This window comes from Podarcis cretensis, assembly GCF_951804945.1.
Source record: "Podarcis cretensis genome assembly, chromosome: 14".
Lineage (NCBI taxonomy): Eukaryota > Metazoa > Chordata > Lepidosauria > Squamata > Lacertidae > Podarcis > Podarcis cretensis.
Genome location: NC_137183.1, coordinates 45,357,427 through 45,372,921, shown reverse-complemented (window position 1 = coordinate 45,372,921; position 15,495 = coordinate 45,357,427). Strand labels below are relative to the sequence as shown.

At 42.2% G+C, this 15,495-nt stretch overlaps 1 protein-coding gene and 1 long non-coding RNA gene across 4 annotated transcripts in view; both read left to right on the top strand.

Annotated features, from left to right (window-relative positions):
* The first annotated feature begins 1,973 nt into the window (after positions 1 to 1,973).
* LOC307203221 (small integral membrane protein 10-like protein 3) overlaps positions 1,974 to 15,495 on the top strand; it is a 29,100-nt gene continuing 15,578 nt past the window's right edge. For 2 of the 3 annotated variants that reach the window (XM_079953880.1, XM_079953879.1), the window contains exons 1-3: positions 5,213 to 5,333; positions 7,245 to 8,146; positions 14,442 to 14,542. In XM_079953880.1, coding sequence (XP_079810006.1) covers positions 7,322 to 8,146; positions 14,442 to 14,542 — 926 coding nt within the window. In that variant the 5' untranslated portion in view covers positions 5,213 to 5,333; positions 7,245 to 7,321. Of the gene's footprint in view, positions 2,263 to 5,212; positions 5,334 to 7,244; positions 8,147 to 14,441; positions 14,543 to 15,495 lie in introns of those variants that run through there. The other variant, XM_079953881.1, reaches the window with a different exon arrangement.
* On the top strand, positions 10,992 to 14,419 carry LOC307203368. The gene is made up of 2 exons (XR_013833198.1): positions 10,992 to 11,073; positions 11,352 to 14,419. It is a non-coding gene; the product is annotated as an uncharacterized lncRNA (long non-coding RNA).

The window sequence follows — 15,495 nt, the reverse complement described above, 5'->3', positions numbered from 1 at the left end:
TACGTCAAAGTGCAAGTAGATAAATAGGTACCGCTCTGGCGGGAAGGTAAAGGGCGTTTCCGTGCGCTGCTCTGGTTCACCAGAAGCGGTTTAGTCATGCTGGCCACATGACCCGGAAGCTGTACGCCGGCTCCCTTGGCCAATAAAGCGAGATGAGCGCCGCAACCCAAGAGTCGGTCACGACTGGACCTAATGGTCAGGGGTCCCTTTACCTTTACCTAATGCCCTTTGGACAAAGCAGCCAGAGAACAAGGCACACATGACACGCACAGGGCTGGATTTAGGTTTGATGAAGCCCTAAGCTACTGAAGGTAATGGGGCCCTTTATATGTCCAGCTGTCCTTTGTCAACAACAAATTGTTGCTGCTTTTTGTGCTGAATATATGCTACATGGTAATTTATGGACCCAATAGGTATCTAAAGCCATTTGTACATGCAGAATATAGGCACCCTATATATAGAAATGAGCAAACCAGTGATATTTTAGGCAGCAGGCTTGCAAGCAGGGCCCATTACTTACATCATAGGAGCCTAAACAACACAAAACACTGCTTGCTGTATGTAGGTTTTATTTTGGTTTTTATCTTATATTTTGGAAATGTACATCCAAGGGTCTTTTCCTTTAAATTTTTTTGGGGTCCCCAAGGGAGTGGGGCCTTAAGCTATAGCTTGTTTAGCTTATACGTAAATCTGGCACTGGACATGCACATACAGTGGCTCACACCCTAGAGCTGGTTGTTGTTTAGTTGTTTAGTTGTGTCCAACTCTTTGTGACCCCATGGACCAGAGCATACCAGGCACTCCTGTCTTCCACTGCCTCCCGCAGTTTGGTCAGACTCATGGTGGTAGCTTCGATAACACTGTCCAACCATCTCATCCTCTGTCGTCCCCTTCTCCTTGTGCCCTCCATCTTTCCCAACATCAGGGTCTTTTCCAGGGAGTCTTCTCATGAGGTGGCCAAAGTATTGGAGCCTCAGCTTCAGGATCTGTCCTTCCAGTGAGCACTCAGGGCTGATTTCCTTCAGAATGGATAGGTTTGATCTTCTTGCAGTCCATGGGACCCTCAAGAGTCTCCTCCAGCACCATAATTCAAAAGCATCAATTCTTCGGCAATCAGTCTTCTTTATGGTCCAGCTCTCACTTCCGTACATCACTACTGGGAAAACCATAGCTTTATGTAGGTTTGATTTTATTTGTTTTTTATTTTATATTTTGGAAATGTACATCCAGGAGTTTTTTCCCTTTAAATTTTTTTGGGGCCCCCAAGAGAGTGGCGCCATAAGCTACAGCTTATTTAGCTTATACATAAATCTGGCACTGGACACGCACATACAGTGGCTCACACCCTAGAGTAGGCATAGGCAAACTCGGCCCTCCAGATGTTTTGGGACTACAACTCCCATCATCCCTAGCTAACAGGACCAGTGGCCAGGGATGATGGGAATTGTAGTCACAGTTTTCCTATGCCTGCCCTAGAGCAAGAGCTGCTAAATTGTGGCCCCCTCCGGATGCTGCACCACAGCTCCCATCAGCCCCAGACAACCTCTGTGGCCAAGAACAGGAGCTGCCATCTAGCAACAAGTTATCAACTCCACAGGTTAGCCATAAACCCTTGCCCATAAACCATGGTCCGTTTTGGCCCTTCAGATACCGCTAAACTACAGCTCCCAGCATCCAGAACGGCTGACCTTGCCGGCTGGGGCTGATGGGAGCTGAAATCCGTCCGCATCTGGAGGACCACGAATTCCTTCCAGCTGTTTTTTTAATCTCTCTCTTCCCCCGCCCGCCTCTCTGGGAAGAAGTGATTGGTCAGGAAGCGAGCTGTGCGTCCTGACGTCGACGCGCCGCGACGACGCCGGCCGCGGCGGCAAACCCTGTTGCCCGAACGTAAACACACCTTGCTCGGCCGGGGCTGCCTTTCCCGTCGCTCCTCCGACATCCGGGGTTTTGCGAGGGGTCAGCGCGAGCCCGGCGGGGGGGGGGTAGGGCGGTTAGGCGCAAGCTTTTGGGGGGGGGGGAGGAGAGGGCGGAGCCTATGAGGCCTGGCTCTGCAGGTGAGGGTATATGGCGGTGGCGTCGACGACGCTGCTGTCCGCCCTGGTTGCCAGGTTCTCTCAGTCGGCGGCCGCCAGGTCGTACGGGGTCTTCTGCAAAGGGCTGACTCGGACCCTCCTCATCTTCTTCGACTTGGCTTGGAAGCTCCGCATCAACTTCCCCTATCTCTACATTGTGGCCTCCATGATGCTCAACGTCAGGCTACAGGTGAGCCTCGCCTTGTGAGGGACGGGGAGGGTGGTTGGGGAGGGGGCGTTTGAGGGGGGAGGGAAGAAGAAGAGAAGAAGAAGAGTTTGGATTTGATATCCCGCCTTTCACTCCCTTTAAGGAGTCTCAAAGCGGCTAACATTCTCCTTTCCCTTCCTCCCCCACAACAAACACTCTGTGAGGTGAGTGGGGCTGAGAGACTTCAGAGAAGTGTGACTGGCCCAAGGTCACCCAGCAGCTGCATGTGGAGGAGTGGAGACGCGAACCCGGTTCCCCAGATTACGAGTCCACCGCTCTGAACCACTACACCACACTGGTTCTCAGGGAAAGGTGCTCTCCCCACCCCACCCTTCCCTCATGGGTGAGGGTGCCGGTCTCTCTCGGGTTGGGTGAGGGTGCTTAAAGTAAAAGCACATTTCTGAACTTTGAATTTTTTATACTGTCTTTTATGCTGCTTCTACAGTTAAGCGTTTTAAATTTGTTGTTAGACGCCCTGAGGCTGGTTTTCTGAACCGGGAAGGGCGGGGTATAAATAAAAAATTATTATAATTATTATTATTAAAATTAAAAACAAACCACGCACGTGTTTTTATGTATCTTCCTCCTTTAGGGGCTATACAAGGTGAGTCCTTTGAAAGAGGTCCCGTGGATACAGAGTACACATGTTCCACGGGGCCTCTTTTAAAAGATTCACCCTGTATATCAGCGCCGGATTTACGTATAAACTAAACAAGCTATAGCTTATGGCCCCACTCTCTTGGGGGCCCACCAAAAAAAATTAAAGGAAAAAAACTGGATGTGCATTTCCAAAATATAAGATAAAAAACAAATAAAATAAAACCTACATACAGCAACAGTGTTTTGTGTTATGTAGGCTGCTATTTGTTATGGGCAAAAGGCTTTAGGTATGTATTAGGTTCATAAATTATCATATAGCATATATTCAACACAAAAAACAGCAACAATTTGTTGTTGACAAAGGATGGCTGGACATATAAAGGGCCCAATTACCTTCAGTAGATTAGGGCCTCATCAAAAGTAAATCTGGCCCATATCCCACTTTTCCCCCAAGGTGGATGGCTGTTCCCTATTTGTCACCCCTGCTCTTCCTACTTCATCCTCACAGCAACCCTGTGAGGTAGTCTAGGGTTGAACTACTGGGGTGGGGAGTGGATCTGTAACTTAAAAATAATAATCAAATTTAAGAGTTTGGATTTCTTAGTAGAAATGTGTATTGCCCCCTCCCCTCACAAATTATACACTTGTTTTTTCCCCAGAGGTCTCAGAGAGAATCTGGGACATTATCAAGGAGGGCACAAAGCATATTGGCACCTTCCCAGCAGTTAGTTTCATAAAAAGGGCTCTTGTGTTACTATACAAAACCCTGAGCAACTTGGGTCCAAGTAATCTTAAGGACCACTTGGAACCTTATATTTCAGCCTGATCACTAATACAGTGGTAACTCGGGTTAAGAACTTAATCGTTCTGGAGGTCCGTTCTTAACCTAAAACTGTTCTTAACCTGAAGCACCACTTTAGCTAATGGGGCCTCCCGCTGCTGCCGTGCCACTGGAGCAAGATTTCTGTTCTCATCCTGAAGCAAAGTCAAAGATTACTCAGATTCTTAACCCGAGGTACTTTTTCTAGGTTAGGTCTGTAACCTGAAGCATCTGTAACCCGAGGTACCACTGTATCATCTGGAAAAGTATTGAGAGTTGTCCCCCATGATAGAGAGACCCAGCTGGCTTCAGCCAAAAGCTGCACATTTAGAATGACTGACCCCATGCTATGGAAGACTCTTCCAGCAAAGATTTGGCAGGCATCCTCACTTTTGACAACTATCTAAGATTATGGTCTGAAGTTGCATGATACAGCAACCTTACCTGACTCCAAGATAGTCACTGCCTGTATGGGAGACCACAAGGAAACCCTCCCTGTATGGGAAACCACAAGGAACCCTCCCTTTAGTTCTATGGAAGAAAGGTAGGATACAAATGTAATTCAACAAATCATGTCCCTTGTAACTAGGTTACATACATTTTTGGGGTAATTGATGGCTTCACTGATCGCAGTCTGTCCTAGGTGTAATGTGGGAGGTAGTGCATTGTATTCTGTATCTCTGTTCAAATCTATTTTCACCCTTACTGTTCTTAGTTCCTTGACATGGGTGTGGTTTCACAGATTTGTCTGGAGTGCTGTGATAGGAACAAGCTGGGTGGGAGGGTGGAGAATTTTCCATGGCTTTTATTTTTTTGTAGAAAACTCTGTTTCATAACTTGATTAGTAACAATGAGTGGGTGCATATAGCAAATTTATTATTAGGCAATCTTGGAAGTTGCAAAAATTTAAATTTGTATTATATAGAAATAAAAGAAACATGCTTAATAAAAGAAACATGCTTAAAAACACTCTCTAGGGCATCAGAATTTTGTTCTGATGCAGATTGATAATGTTCCAATGCAGGCCACAAAACAGACTAATTTGCAGTTTGCAATTTTTTCCAGAAAACCAACATCACTGGTAGCAAGAGTGATATAGCTACCTGCAAATTGGCTTGTCAAGTTGCAATAAGAACAAACGTTCTGTGTGACCACCAAACTTACATAAGGGTCTGTTTATATCAAGGTGGTCTTGATGTGTTAAATAGTTTTGCTATAGCATGACCTCTTCATCTCCTGAGTTTAAAACTCTATGTAGATCAATGACTGTTGTACAGAAAATGTGATGCTCTGCATTTTGATACATGCTCTATTGTTGCCACGTTAAGATGGAAATTCCTACAGTCTCTTGGTCTCTCTTCTGCTTAGAGGAAATTATTCCTTGTTCAGTAGAGAAATCAAGCCACTTGTCTCAGCAGAAATCAATTTTTTTTATAAAATGAGACTTCTCCAACATTTTGCTTAATATTTTTAAAGAAATTGTGCTCTAGAATGATTCTGGATTATGACATCATAATTTACCTCCTGGAATCTTATTGGTTGAAGTTAGCAATTGTTATGACAGTTGCGTTGCATCAGCTCACAAAAGGGCAAAACTAAATTACAGTATTCTAGTTGTAAAGCGAAACAGAAGGTAATGTGTACTAGAATAGAGGAATGTTTGGTTTTGAACTGCCTTTCATTATGATCTCCAAAATGAGTACAGGCACACACACACCCAACTTGCAATTGACTTGCGCACGACCGCATATATGCCTGGTGGTGGGAAATAATTAAATCATATAATTCATACCCGGAAATGGAGGGAGACAGCTGGAGAGTCCTTGGAGCCTGAAGAGGACTTCAGTGAGGGCAGAGAAGAGACGGAAGGCGCAACTGGGCCTTGTTTAGACTGCACAGCCTCTCTGCCTAACAGCTGGTGTGCGGGGTAGCGCAGCACCAGCAGCTGCTTTTCTGCTCATCCTCCAGCCTCCTGCCAGCCATAAAGCTTCAATTCCAGTTGAAGTTGTTTTTTGGTACAGTATTTTTGATCTGGACTGGAGAGAGAGTGGTAGAGAGGGCATTTAAAGGGTGTTTAAAGGGTTCTCTCCACTTATGTGATTTTCACTTATGTGCGCAGAATGCTGGAACATAACCCCTGCATAAGTGGGGGGTCGCTTGTATAATATTTGAGTACTCCATAAGGTGGTTTATGAGGATAAGGAGTAAAAAGTAAAGACAGAACTTTCTGTGGTAAAAAGTAAGTGGGTTCAGAAGATCTGAAAATATGGTATAGATAGATACTCTTACTTTAGAATGGGATTTCTGTTTGCGTAAAACAAATACTTGGATATGAGATGGTGGTTAGAGTTTCAACTTTAAATTTGTTTACTCAGTAGATTAGCAAACCAGTGTTAGAAACTGAGATATGGAAGATAGGAGCTAAATGGCACCTTAATCTGAGGTTATGGGCACAACAACGGAATGTCTAGGCAAATATTTTTAATAACAAGAATACAAAGCTGAAAATGAATGAACTGCAGCTAAAATTTTATGTTCATTTCCCACATGGTCTAGTCCTTTCCCCCCTAATATTCTTAAGAGGGTCTCTTCTCCAGTCTCCAGAGAGTAGCTGGAAGTGGGGAGGCAGAAAAAAGTCCTCCTTTCCTTCCACTCTGCAGTTTTAATCTGAAATCTCAGGCACAGTGCTGCACCCAGAGCTCAAAAACTGCTTGTGCTAATGAAATGCCCTGTCGCAAAATGCACCTAGAACAATGGGAGTTTCAAACACTGTAGCAAACTGATTTATGGTGGTAATAATAATAATAATAATAATAATAATAATAATAATAATAATGGACTGCTTTTCCCTTCCAAAATGAAGGGAAAAAGTCATTTGATCCAGGGACAAGCCACACATATATTGGCCTATTTCTACCTTTTTCTTAATGGTGACACAGACCTTAATATAAGAATATTCTTCACAGCTGTGAACAGGGCAGTGGGGTGGAGTAAGTGAAGACAAGCGACAACAATTAACTATAACGTTGTTCACTGCTTCTGCTCAGGCTGCGCAGAAAAAAAGCATCTTGGTTTCTGAAATTCATTCTGATGATGCAGATAAAATGTGACTGATAGAATTATACAGGATGTGGTCTTAGTGTGTGAAAACAGTCAAGATCCAAGGATCTCCAGGCATGCACCTCCAGATGGTGGAGATGGCAGGCGCCATCCTGGAGCCCAGGTATCTTCACTGGTTGCAAGTGGCCAATAGCCAGGGTACAAAATGTGCTTGGCACCTGGCTAATTTTGAACACTGGAGAGGAAATAGACAGCATACAAGCCAAAGACCACTTGTGTACATAACAGTAAATGGGCCATTTCTTCAGTATCTTAGAAAAATACCTGCAGTGAGGTTTTGGTAATGTGCAGTGATTTAATCAATTAATCTTTCAGTTCATTTTAATCTGCCTAAAGGCAGATTAGTACATTAGAAGTAATCTTTGTTGTGCTTTATAGCCCTAGTGACAACAAGTAACTACTTCTGTTTTTTGTGTTGTTTCAGGTACATATTGAGATTCACTAAATTGCGACTTATGCTACAACTAAAAGGCATTCCATTATTTACTGCAGTTCAGTACAATGCAGAGTTTGGAGGACAGACGGGTGATGCATATCTCTTATATTAATATGGAACAGGAAGATGATGTAGGACACCAACACCTACGTAAAAATGCCCTGAATGAACAAAATGAAATTCTTCGTCTTCCAAATATCCAGTCGTTAGTGAACAACTCTCACGTGGATAATAATCATTTGCAAAAGGAGTTCTTCTCTCTTAAGATCAGGAACTGCACTCTGTTTAAAGCTGTCCCATTGCCTCATATTGGCAAAAAAAGGCCACCACGCTTGAGTGATGCGGCGAACGGAGCTGCGTCTTCCAAGGAATCGCTAGGTCCACTTTTTTCTCCTGAAAAAGATATATTTGAAAAGCTCTTTAAACACTTTGATAGCACTGCAGTGACAGGCTGGCTGGAGAAGGCACGCAACTTCATTAGTGACATGGGCACGTGGAGTTGTTGTGGAGATAACTTTGTACGCTTTGCACATTTCTGGCTGTCTGAACTCCAGTACAACCACAAAGAGCAACTGTTAGAACTGGAAATGGGAGTTATTGAGGATGAAGTACGCCTTGCTTTTGAGGGGTCAGGCTCCAAGGAGTTCCAGCCATCGGATTTGAATTCCATTCTTGCAGCTGCGCTGAGTGAATATCCCATCGGACTTGTGAACGACCAGAACCCATATGTTTTTCTTGACTATTTAAACCTTATGTCTTCAGCGGACACATCTGAATATAAGGAAATGCTTTCAGCTATACAGTACACAACCAAGAACCCTCAGATAGCTCAGTGGTTGCTAGCTATACGAGCATTTGCACTTGCAAATCTCTGGCATGCAATAGTGAAGGTAAAAATGCAATAGTTTTGAAATGCTAGTGCCAGTTTGTTGCAATGTTCCTTGTAAAGTACTTTTAAGATCTGTCAGTGGCCAAGAGAGATAATAACAGGAAGTGTTGTAGTAATAACTTTTAGGCAACAGATATATAAAAAAAGCTTTAGGGAGTTAGTGAGCTGTTATACCTTTTATTATGGTGTATTTTGATGGAGAAGATTCAATATTTTCAGGCCTGTTGAGTAAAATGTGTAGAACTGGCTGATAACAGGCATTAAGGACCCCATCCTGTTATTTCTTCTGAATTAGTATATAAATATTACTAGGACAGGGTTGTATCCAATACTAGTCCTATTGCAATTAGACCTATTGAAATTAATGGACATGCATAATTTAGGTTTATTAATTTCACTGTATCTACTTGGAATATAACCTAGTTGGATGCAACCTGCCGTGTCTGAACTTTGCACCCCTTTGGGCTGTTTCAAATGTATTATGGTGACAAACCTATATTTTTCATTGCATCTACACTCGTCATGAACAACCCCAACTTTCTGCCTTGTGCATGATAGTTGAATGCAAGTATTGTGAGTGTACATTACTTTTTTAAACATAATCTGTTAAGCATCTCTGTTGGGCCTTCCTAAATCCACTTGCCCTTGTTCACGCTTTGAGATAGTTCAACTGTAATGCCAAAATTGCCACCATCTGACAGATGCATGATTTGTGAGTGGCCACTGAGCCAGGATCTGAAACTGTGGCTTGAACTGTTTTGCAAACAGCAGTTTGGTCAAGCTGGTTTGGCATTCCACCCCAACAAAAATCACCATTGCGTCTGCTCTTGGAATCCGTTGTTTGATAATTCTCTGAAAAGACAGTGGCAGGGGGAAGCTGCAAAGCCCATGTTTTCCCTGTTTGGCATTTCAGTTGAACAAATCCTACGAGAAGTCTCCCTACTGTAGCAACGTTAGTGAGGTCTTTTTATTCTAAGCATATATCTGATACTGAACACACTTATGTGCTTCTTTTAAAAGAGCTGGTTACTCTAGAGCTGTGAAATTTATCCGTAAGCAGTGAATGTGTCTAGAAGTCAGCACAAATGTCTCATTATTAATCTCAGCTATATTCGTCTGGGGTGGAGTGTTGGCCATGGTGCCTGCCAGCAGCCACTTAAAAAATTGAATTTTGGCAATGCAGATAAGCATCTTGCCTTGGCTACTATTGGCACTGGGGGAAAAATAATGAGTGATGCTGTCAGGGATCCTTAGGGCTGGTTCCATTGCTACTCATGACAGTGGTTCAACTTGTTCCTAGGCAAAGGTCTTTAGCTGAACATGGGCTAAGCATTCTGTTAAACTGTGTTTAAAGGTGATTGTACACCAGCCTTCCCCAACCTGGTACCTTTTAGACGGTTTGGGCTACAACTCCCATTGACCATAGCCATCATGGGGAATGGGCATGGAAGATGGTAGTTCAAAACAAGGTGCAGGGGGAAGACTGGTGTTCAATATTGGGTAAAAAATTGCTATGGATGCAAGCCTTCATCCTGTTTAATAAAATAAACAAGAGTTGGAATGCTATAGGAATCTTGTGTCACACTCTTCTTATTTGTTTTATTTTTCCTAAGAGGAATAGCTGTGCTTAGTTTCTTACAGGAAGAACAATAACCAAGTGTCATGGGGCACTCTAAATACTGACATACATTGTGGCATAATTTTTTGGGGATCAGAGATTTCGTATCCATATTCTCCCTTTTTTTGTGCATTTGATGAAGTGGACTCTGGTCCATGAAAACTTTTTACCATATTAAATCTGGCAGTCTTTAAGGTACTGCAAGATCCTTTTGTGTGTGTGCTTTGCTACCAAAGTCACAAAGACTTCTGTCTCCTTGCAGCTTTTTACTGATTTTTGCGTGTACACACACAACCCCAAATCAGAATGCTTGTAATAAAAGCCTTAATATGAAATTGTGGACTGTGAGGAAAGTCTTCCATTTTAAAAATGACACTTTAAGCTATTAAGAAAACATGTTGGTTAGGTGACTTGGTAATTTTCAGCTAGATCTGTGAGGCAATATATATTACAGATGTATAGCCCTTATGTCTTTTAACAGCATTCAATTTATAGTTCTGTCCCTAACGGTTCATTGCAGAATTTTTATCCTTATGCCAAATATAAAGGATATTGTGTATATATAAGCGCCGCCAATAAGACTTCTTTTTTTCCTTACCCATAAAGTAGTTATTCCAAACAAATGCCAAAACTACTGCTTTGTCTGACTGTATGTGAGTTTAAAAGATTGGATGACATAAACTTGATTTTTTTTTTTAAAAAAAAGAAATCCATATCCAAATGAGAACTAAATGTGTTGCAATAAAAAAACTCTTATCCAGTGAGCAGAATATAGCTTCCCCCTTTAGGTGTTAGGCTCTTTGTGGGCCATTATATGATTGAAGCATCTGATTGGGTGGAGGAGTCAATGGTGGTATCCACTTAAACTGTTTTGCTGGCACTATCAGCTCCCCTAACCTATCAGAGCAGATCTGTAGGGTGCATCGGGAGAGGAGAGGGTGGGGAAGTTTCATTGTGCAGCTAACACTTATTGTACTAGTGGAATAGCTGGCTCTCACTTCAGGCCTTTTCCCAATGTGTAGGATGTTGGAGAAGCAGCCAGGCATGGTGTCAGGGCACCATGTTCCCCTGTATTCGTTTGTCAGCCCTTCATGTCACCAGTGTGTGACAAGAGCTAATCAAACCCTTGAAAGATAGAGAACATCCACCCACAAAGGACAGGAGTATTCACCGGTGTTTAGTAGTATGGTTATGCTCTGCTTTCAGCAATCATCTTTTGTTTTAAACCAGGGGTGTCAAACTCAAATTCATCGGGGGCCGCATCAGCAGTTTGGTCACCCTCAAAGGGCCGGTTTTATCTGTAGGACTATGTGTCCACTCTTTATTATCATAAATTATTGTCACTGCATTCAATTATTACTGTGACATTTTTCGGTTATTTGATTGTAGTTTATGGTCCCTATACCACTGTAAAGTGACACAGAAGTGGTCAGTATATCCAAAGTTTACCGCTCAGACTTTTAAGCAGAATAATAAGCAGACCCCCCCCCACATACATCATATGTACTTACAGTACAGGAGAGAAGGGTTCAGGCAGCCATTGGATCTGTCACATCACAGGATGGCATGCGCTCAATATAAAAACAAGTGGAGGTTTCCTGAATGCATGTAAAGTGGAGGTTTCCTGTGTAGAACGGCTGGCGCCGCTAGAGGGCAGACGTTCTCTGGCTTGTAGGCTGCCGGGCATGCGCTGAAGTGGCGCCTTTCTTGTGTCAAAAAAAGAAGAAGCGAGAATAAAAGGTGAAGGCTGGCGGCCGCCGGCGGCTACACGGGCCACATGACGAGGTCTGGCGGGCCGGATTCGGCCCGCGGGCCTTTTGTTTGACACCCGTGTTTTAAACCTTTTTAAATCTCCTTGAGCTAGAGCAGACATAATGTTTCCCATCCCTGAACCATGCTTAAAGGATTGAAAATGCACCATAGGATTATTAGCTTCGTTTCTCCCCAACTCTTTTGCCATACTTCATTGTTTTGCCAACATTCAACAATAATGAGGATTTGCTCCTGACACTTTGGATTTGAAGTCATAACTAGAATCTGGTTTCAGTTCCTGGATTAGGATCAAATCCTAGTTTGTGTTAACCCTGGCTAACATCCATGTACAATGGGTAACAACATCAAGCCATGTTTAAGGGATGAAAGTAATGTATATTGACTCATTGTCTGGAGATTACTTATCTTTAACAGAAGTTTTGGCAGCTTTACTTTCTTTGCGTTTGGCTGGCTTCTTTCTGCAGTCTTGCATCTTTCACTGGAACATTAACATAACTCAGGTGTGCATTGGTTTTCTGTGCATTTGTCATGTTGAGGCATCAGAATAAGCCAGTGGAGCACTTACGTTTTAAGGAATTTATGAGGGCAGAAAGCATAAATCTTAACTGGAAATCTTAATTAACTATGCTTCTTGTTTAGATCATAGCTGGGGGACATTTGGTGCTCTGAGTGTTACAGGACTACAGCTCCCATCATCCCTGATCATTGGCCATTCTGCCTGAGGCTGATGGGAACTGGAATCCAACCAGTTTCCTCACTTAGATGCTGATGGATATTTTAACTGTCATTTAGTTGCTGTGAAATACAGTGGTACCTTGGTTTGCGAACTTAATCCGTTCCGGAAGTCTGTTCTTAAACCAAAGCGTTCTTAAACCAAGTTGTGCTTTCCCATTGCAGCAGAGGACTCAATTTACAAATGGAACACACTCAACATGCACTGCTTCCAAGACAAAGTTCACAAACAAAAACACCTACTTCTGGGTTTGCAGCGTTCTTAATCCAAGTTGTTCATAAACTAAGCTGTTCTTAAACCAAGGTACCACTGTGTCCCTGTATGCTTTCTATAGTGTGTTGATCCCATCATCTTTTCTGTGTAAAATGTTGGCTGGTTTTACTTCTACCCATAGCAATTGCTTGACAGCACTCCTTTTGATTCTCTCATCTAGAGGCATAAATGGTTCATTTAGGTGTCATTTGGTAACAGAGGCAGAATTACAGGGATTTGGTAGAGCTTTGGGGGAAAGAGATTTCAGAGCCCTCTTATACAGTTCAAAAGGTGTCCCCCGAAAAGCAGTGACTTTCAAGAGCGCCTCTCCCCACATACCTCATAATAACCAGAGACATGGGTGCTTCTGAAAAATTATCACAAGTGGTCCAAAATATTTGAAAACTGAGGTAGTAATTGAAGCACCCTTGCCCTCTCTGAATGACATTTCTGCTTAAAAGAGGCTGCATGCATTCACCCTATCAAGTTGCATTTTGGCAAAATATCAGAAACCTTTCGGAATAGATAGACACAGTTGCATCTTAAAGCTCTGTGTGTTTAAAAGCCACAGGTGGCTCTCAGTATTTTGCTGTAAAACATCTCATCAGTCCAAGCTGCAATAATCATTATGGCATTAATGATACAGACTGATATCTGGGGGACGGTGCAACAAGTTCTGCGAGCCCAAGAAGACTTTGGGTTTGTGTTTCTTGAATAGCAATGCATCGTGACAAAGTTCTTTTTGAAATGAAAGTTTCCAAGAGCCTGCTGGCCATAGGGTTCTGCCTAAAATGTGTGTATCTGCGTGTATGTTAGCTTTCTAGCATCTCTCTTTAAATGTTTCGAGTGAATTTAGCGCACTTGTACTTTTAATGAAAATTGTGTACCCGCCTTGAATTTTTACTTTTAAAAACCTGGATGGTAGTTAAAACATTCCAGCAGAACTAAAAGGAAAGTGGTTTTAGTGAAGTTACTAACAGTATGATCCACAGCTCTGTTAAGCTAAGAGAATGTTCAGCCTGATAGGCTGTATATCCCCTTGTGTGTACTCAGGCTTACTCTCAGCTAAGCACAGACATGGGAATATGACTTTACCTTTTATTTCAGAGGGACTAGCAGCTTAGTCCTAACCACATTTGTTATTCAGATGTCCCATGCAGTCTGAAGAGGCTTACTTTTCAAGTACATACATTTAGAAGTGAAGCCTACATTGGCAAAGATTTGAATACATCTCCTTAATTAGGCTGTGGATTGTATTGTAACAACATACTTGTAGAGTCTGCACTTTATACTAGGGTGGGGTGGGGAGGAATCTATTTTTAAAGAAGTTTCTTGCACTACTAGAATTATTTAACTGACAATGTATTTAGCTGACAATGAAGGCATATATAAAAATAAAATGTTTTGTTCTTGATGAGGGGGTGAGGAGTAAGGGGTGGGTATAAATCAAAGAAGGGCTTGTTTAATATCTAATTAGGGTGTTCACCACTTTTACTGCATGTGGCTTCTTGGTCCACTTTGGTGGAAAAAGAGACTTTAAAACTGAAGATAGAGTTTGATCTCCTAGAAAGCCGAGGCAGATTTTGGAGTTATTCTCTGTAAATGCCCTTTTAAAGCTACGAGTTAAAACAACAACTGCATACTTGCACCTAAGTGAGTTTTGCCCTTTTGAAAACAGGGGTTGTAGCAACGTGAATGGTCCCTGAATTGCTTTCTAAATGTCCTTGAAGGTTTACTGTGAAATAGCAAAATATCATTAGAAGTCTGGGGGACGGGGAAGACTAATGCCCACTCTGCAGACTCACATGCCTTATTCATGTGACATATATTCTCTAGACGAGTTTATATTTCCTGAGTAGTGACAGAATTGGAATTAAATTATAAGATTATCTGCTAAATGTCGTGCTTTTTAAAATTCAGTTCTATAAGGCATTGGTCAAAACCCAGCTCTCTTCTGAACAACCTATCAAGAGTTCTGTTTCTGCTACTAGAAAGCAATCCAGCGAAGTGGTTAAAGAAAGGTAAGATTACTTGCATTTAGAAAGTGAAACTTTTTGAAAGCATATTTCCTGACTTAATATTGTGTTTAAACTAGAACTGATGCAAAAGCTGCACTGCTTTGTGAAGTCATTGGGCACCACCCACCGTGATGTATAATTTTCCACTTGCCCAGCCGAGATGGTTGCTGGTGGATTGTGGCCATTGTCTTAAAGTTAGGTTGTGCTATATATATATATATATATATGCTTGAACTGAATATGTGCCTGTACTAAATTTTGTATGCAACGCCAAAAATCATAGCACAATAATGATTTGTTGATGTTTGTCAATAGTCTTGCTTATTAGTCGTTTTTTTTAATAACCACACAAGTATGTAGAAAGGCTTTTTAGAATGTAGTATATAAGTTGGTAATGCTTATAGAGGCTACATATCTAATTCACAGTGAAGCCTTGCATGACTGAAATATTTGCTGTACGTGACTGACCAATACTCACTTGCTTCATACAAGAAACTAACATAGCATTGTATGTTCTGTAGAGCAAAACCGTGTGTTCCTTTTTCTTCCTCCTCAAGGGTGCAACTTCTCAAATCAGCATCCTATCTGCAACATTAATTCATATCAATGGAATTTGTGCAAGGACTCTGTTGAAATGGACTGATGTTCTTCCTTCTTCAGCACAGCTTAGTCAATTGCATTTCTGGGTTTCCCCCTCTATGCACAATGGGGCTTTGGGTGGGATGCTAAAACGTCAGGGTTTCAAATCAGTCAGACATGGGCACAGTACCCAAATGCGGGAGAGTTCTGCCAGGCCTCTGTCCCCCCAATCCCTCGACAGAACTGCAGATCTAAGCAGCATGAAAGACAAAATAGATTTGTACCTCCAGTATATCTGTCCAAACCCCATTAGTGCACATCAGTTAAATGGGAGCACAAGAGGTGCACTTAGACCACTCATTTTCTCCAATGCCTCC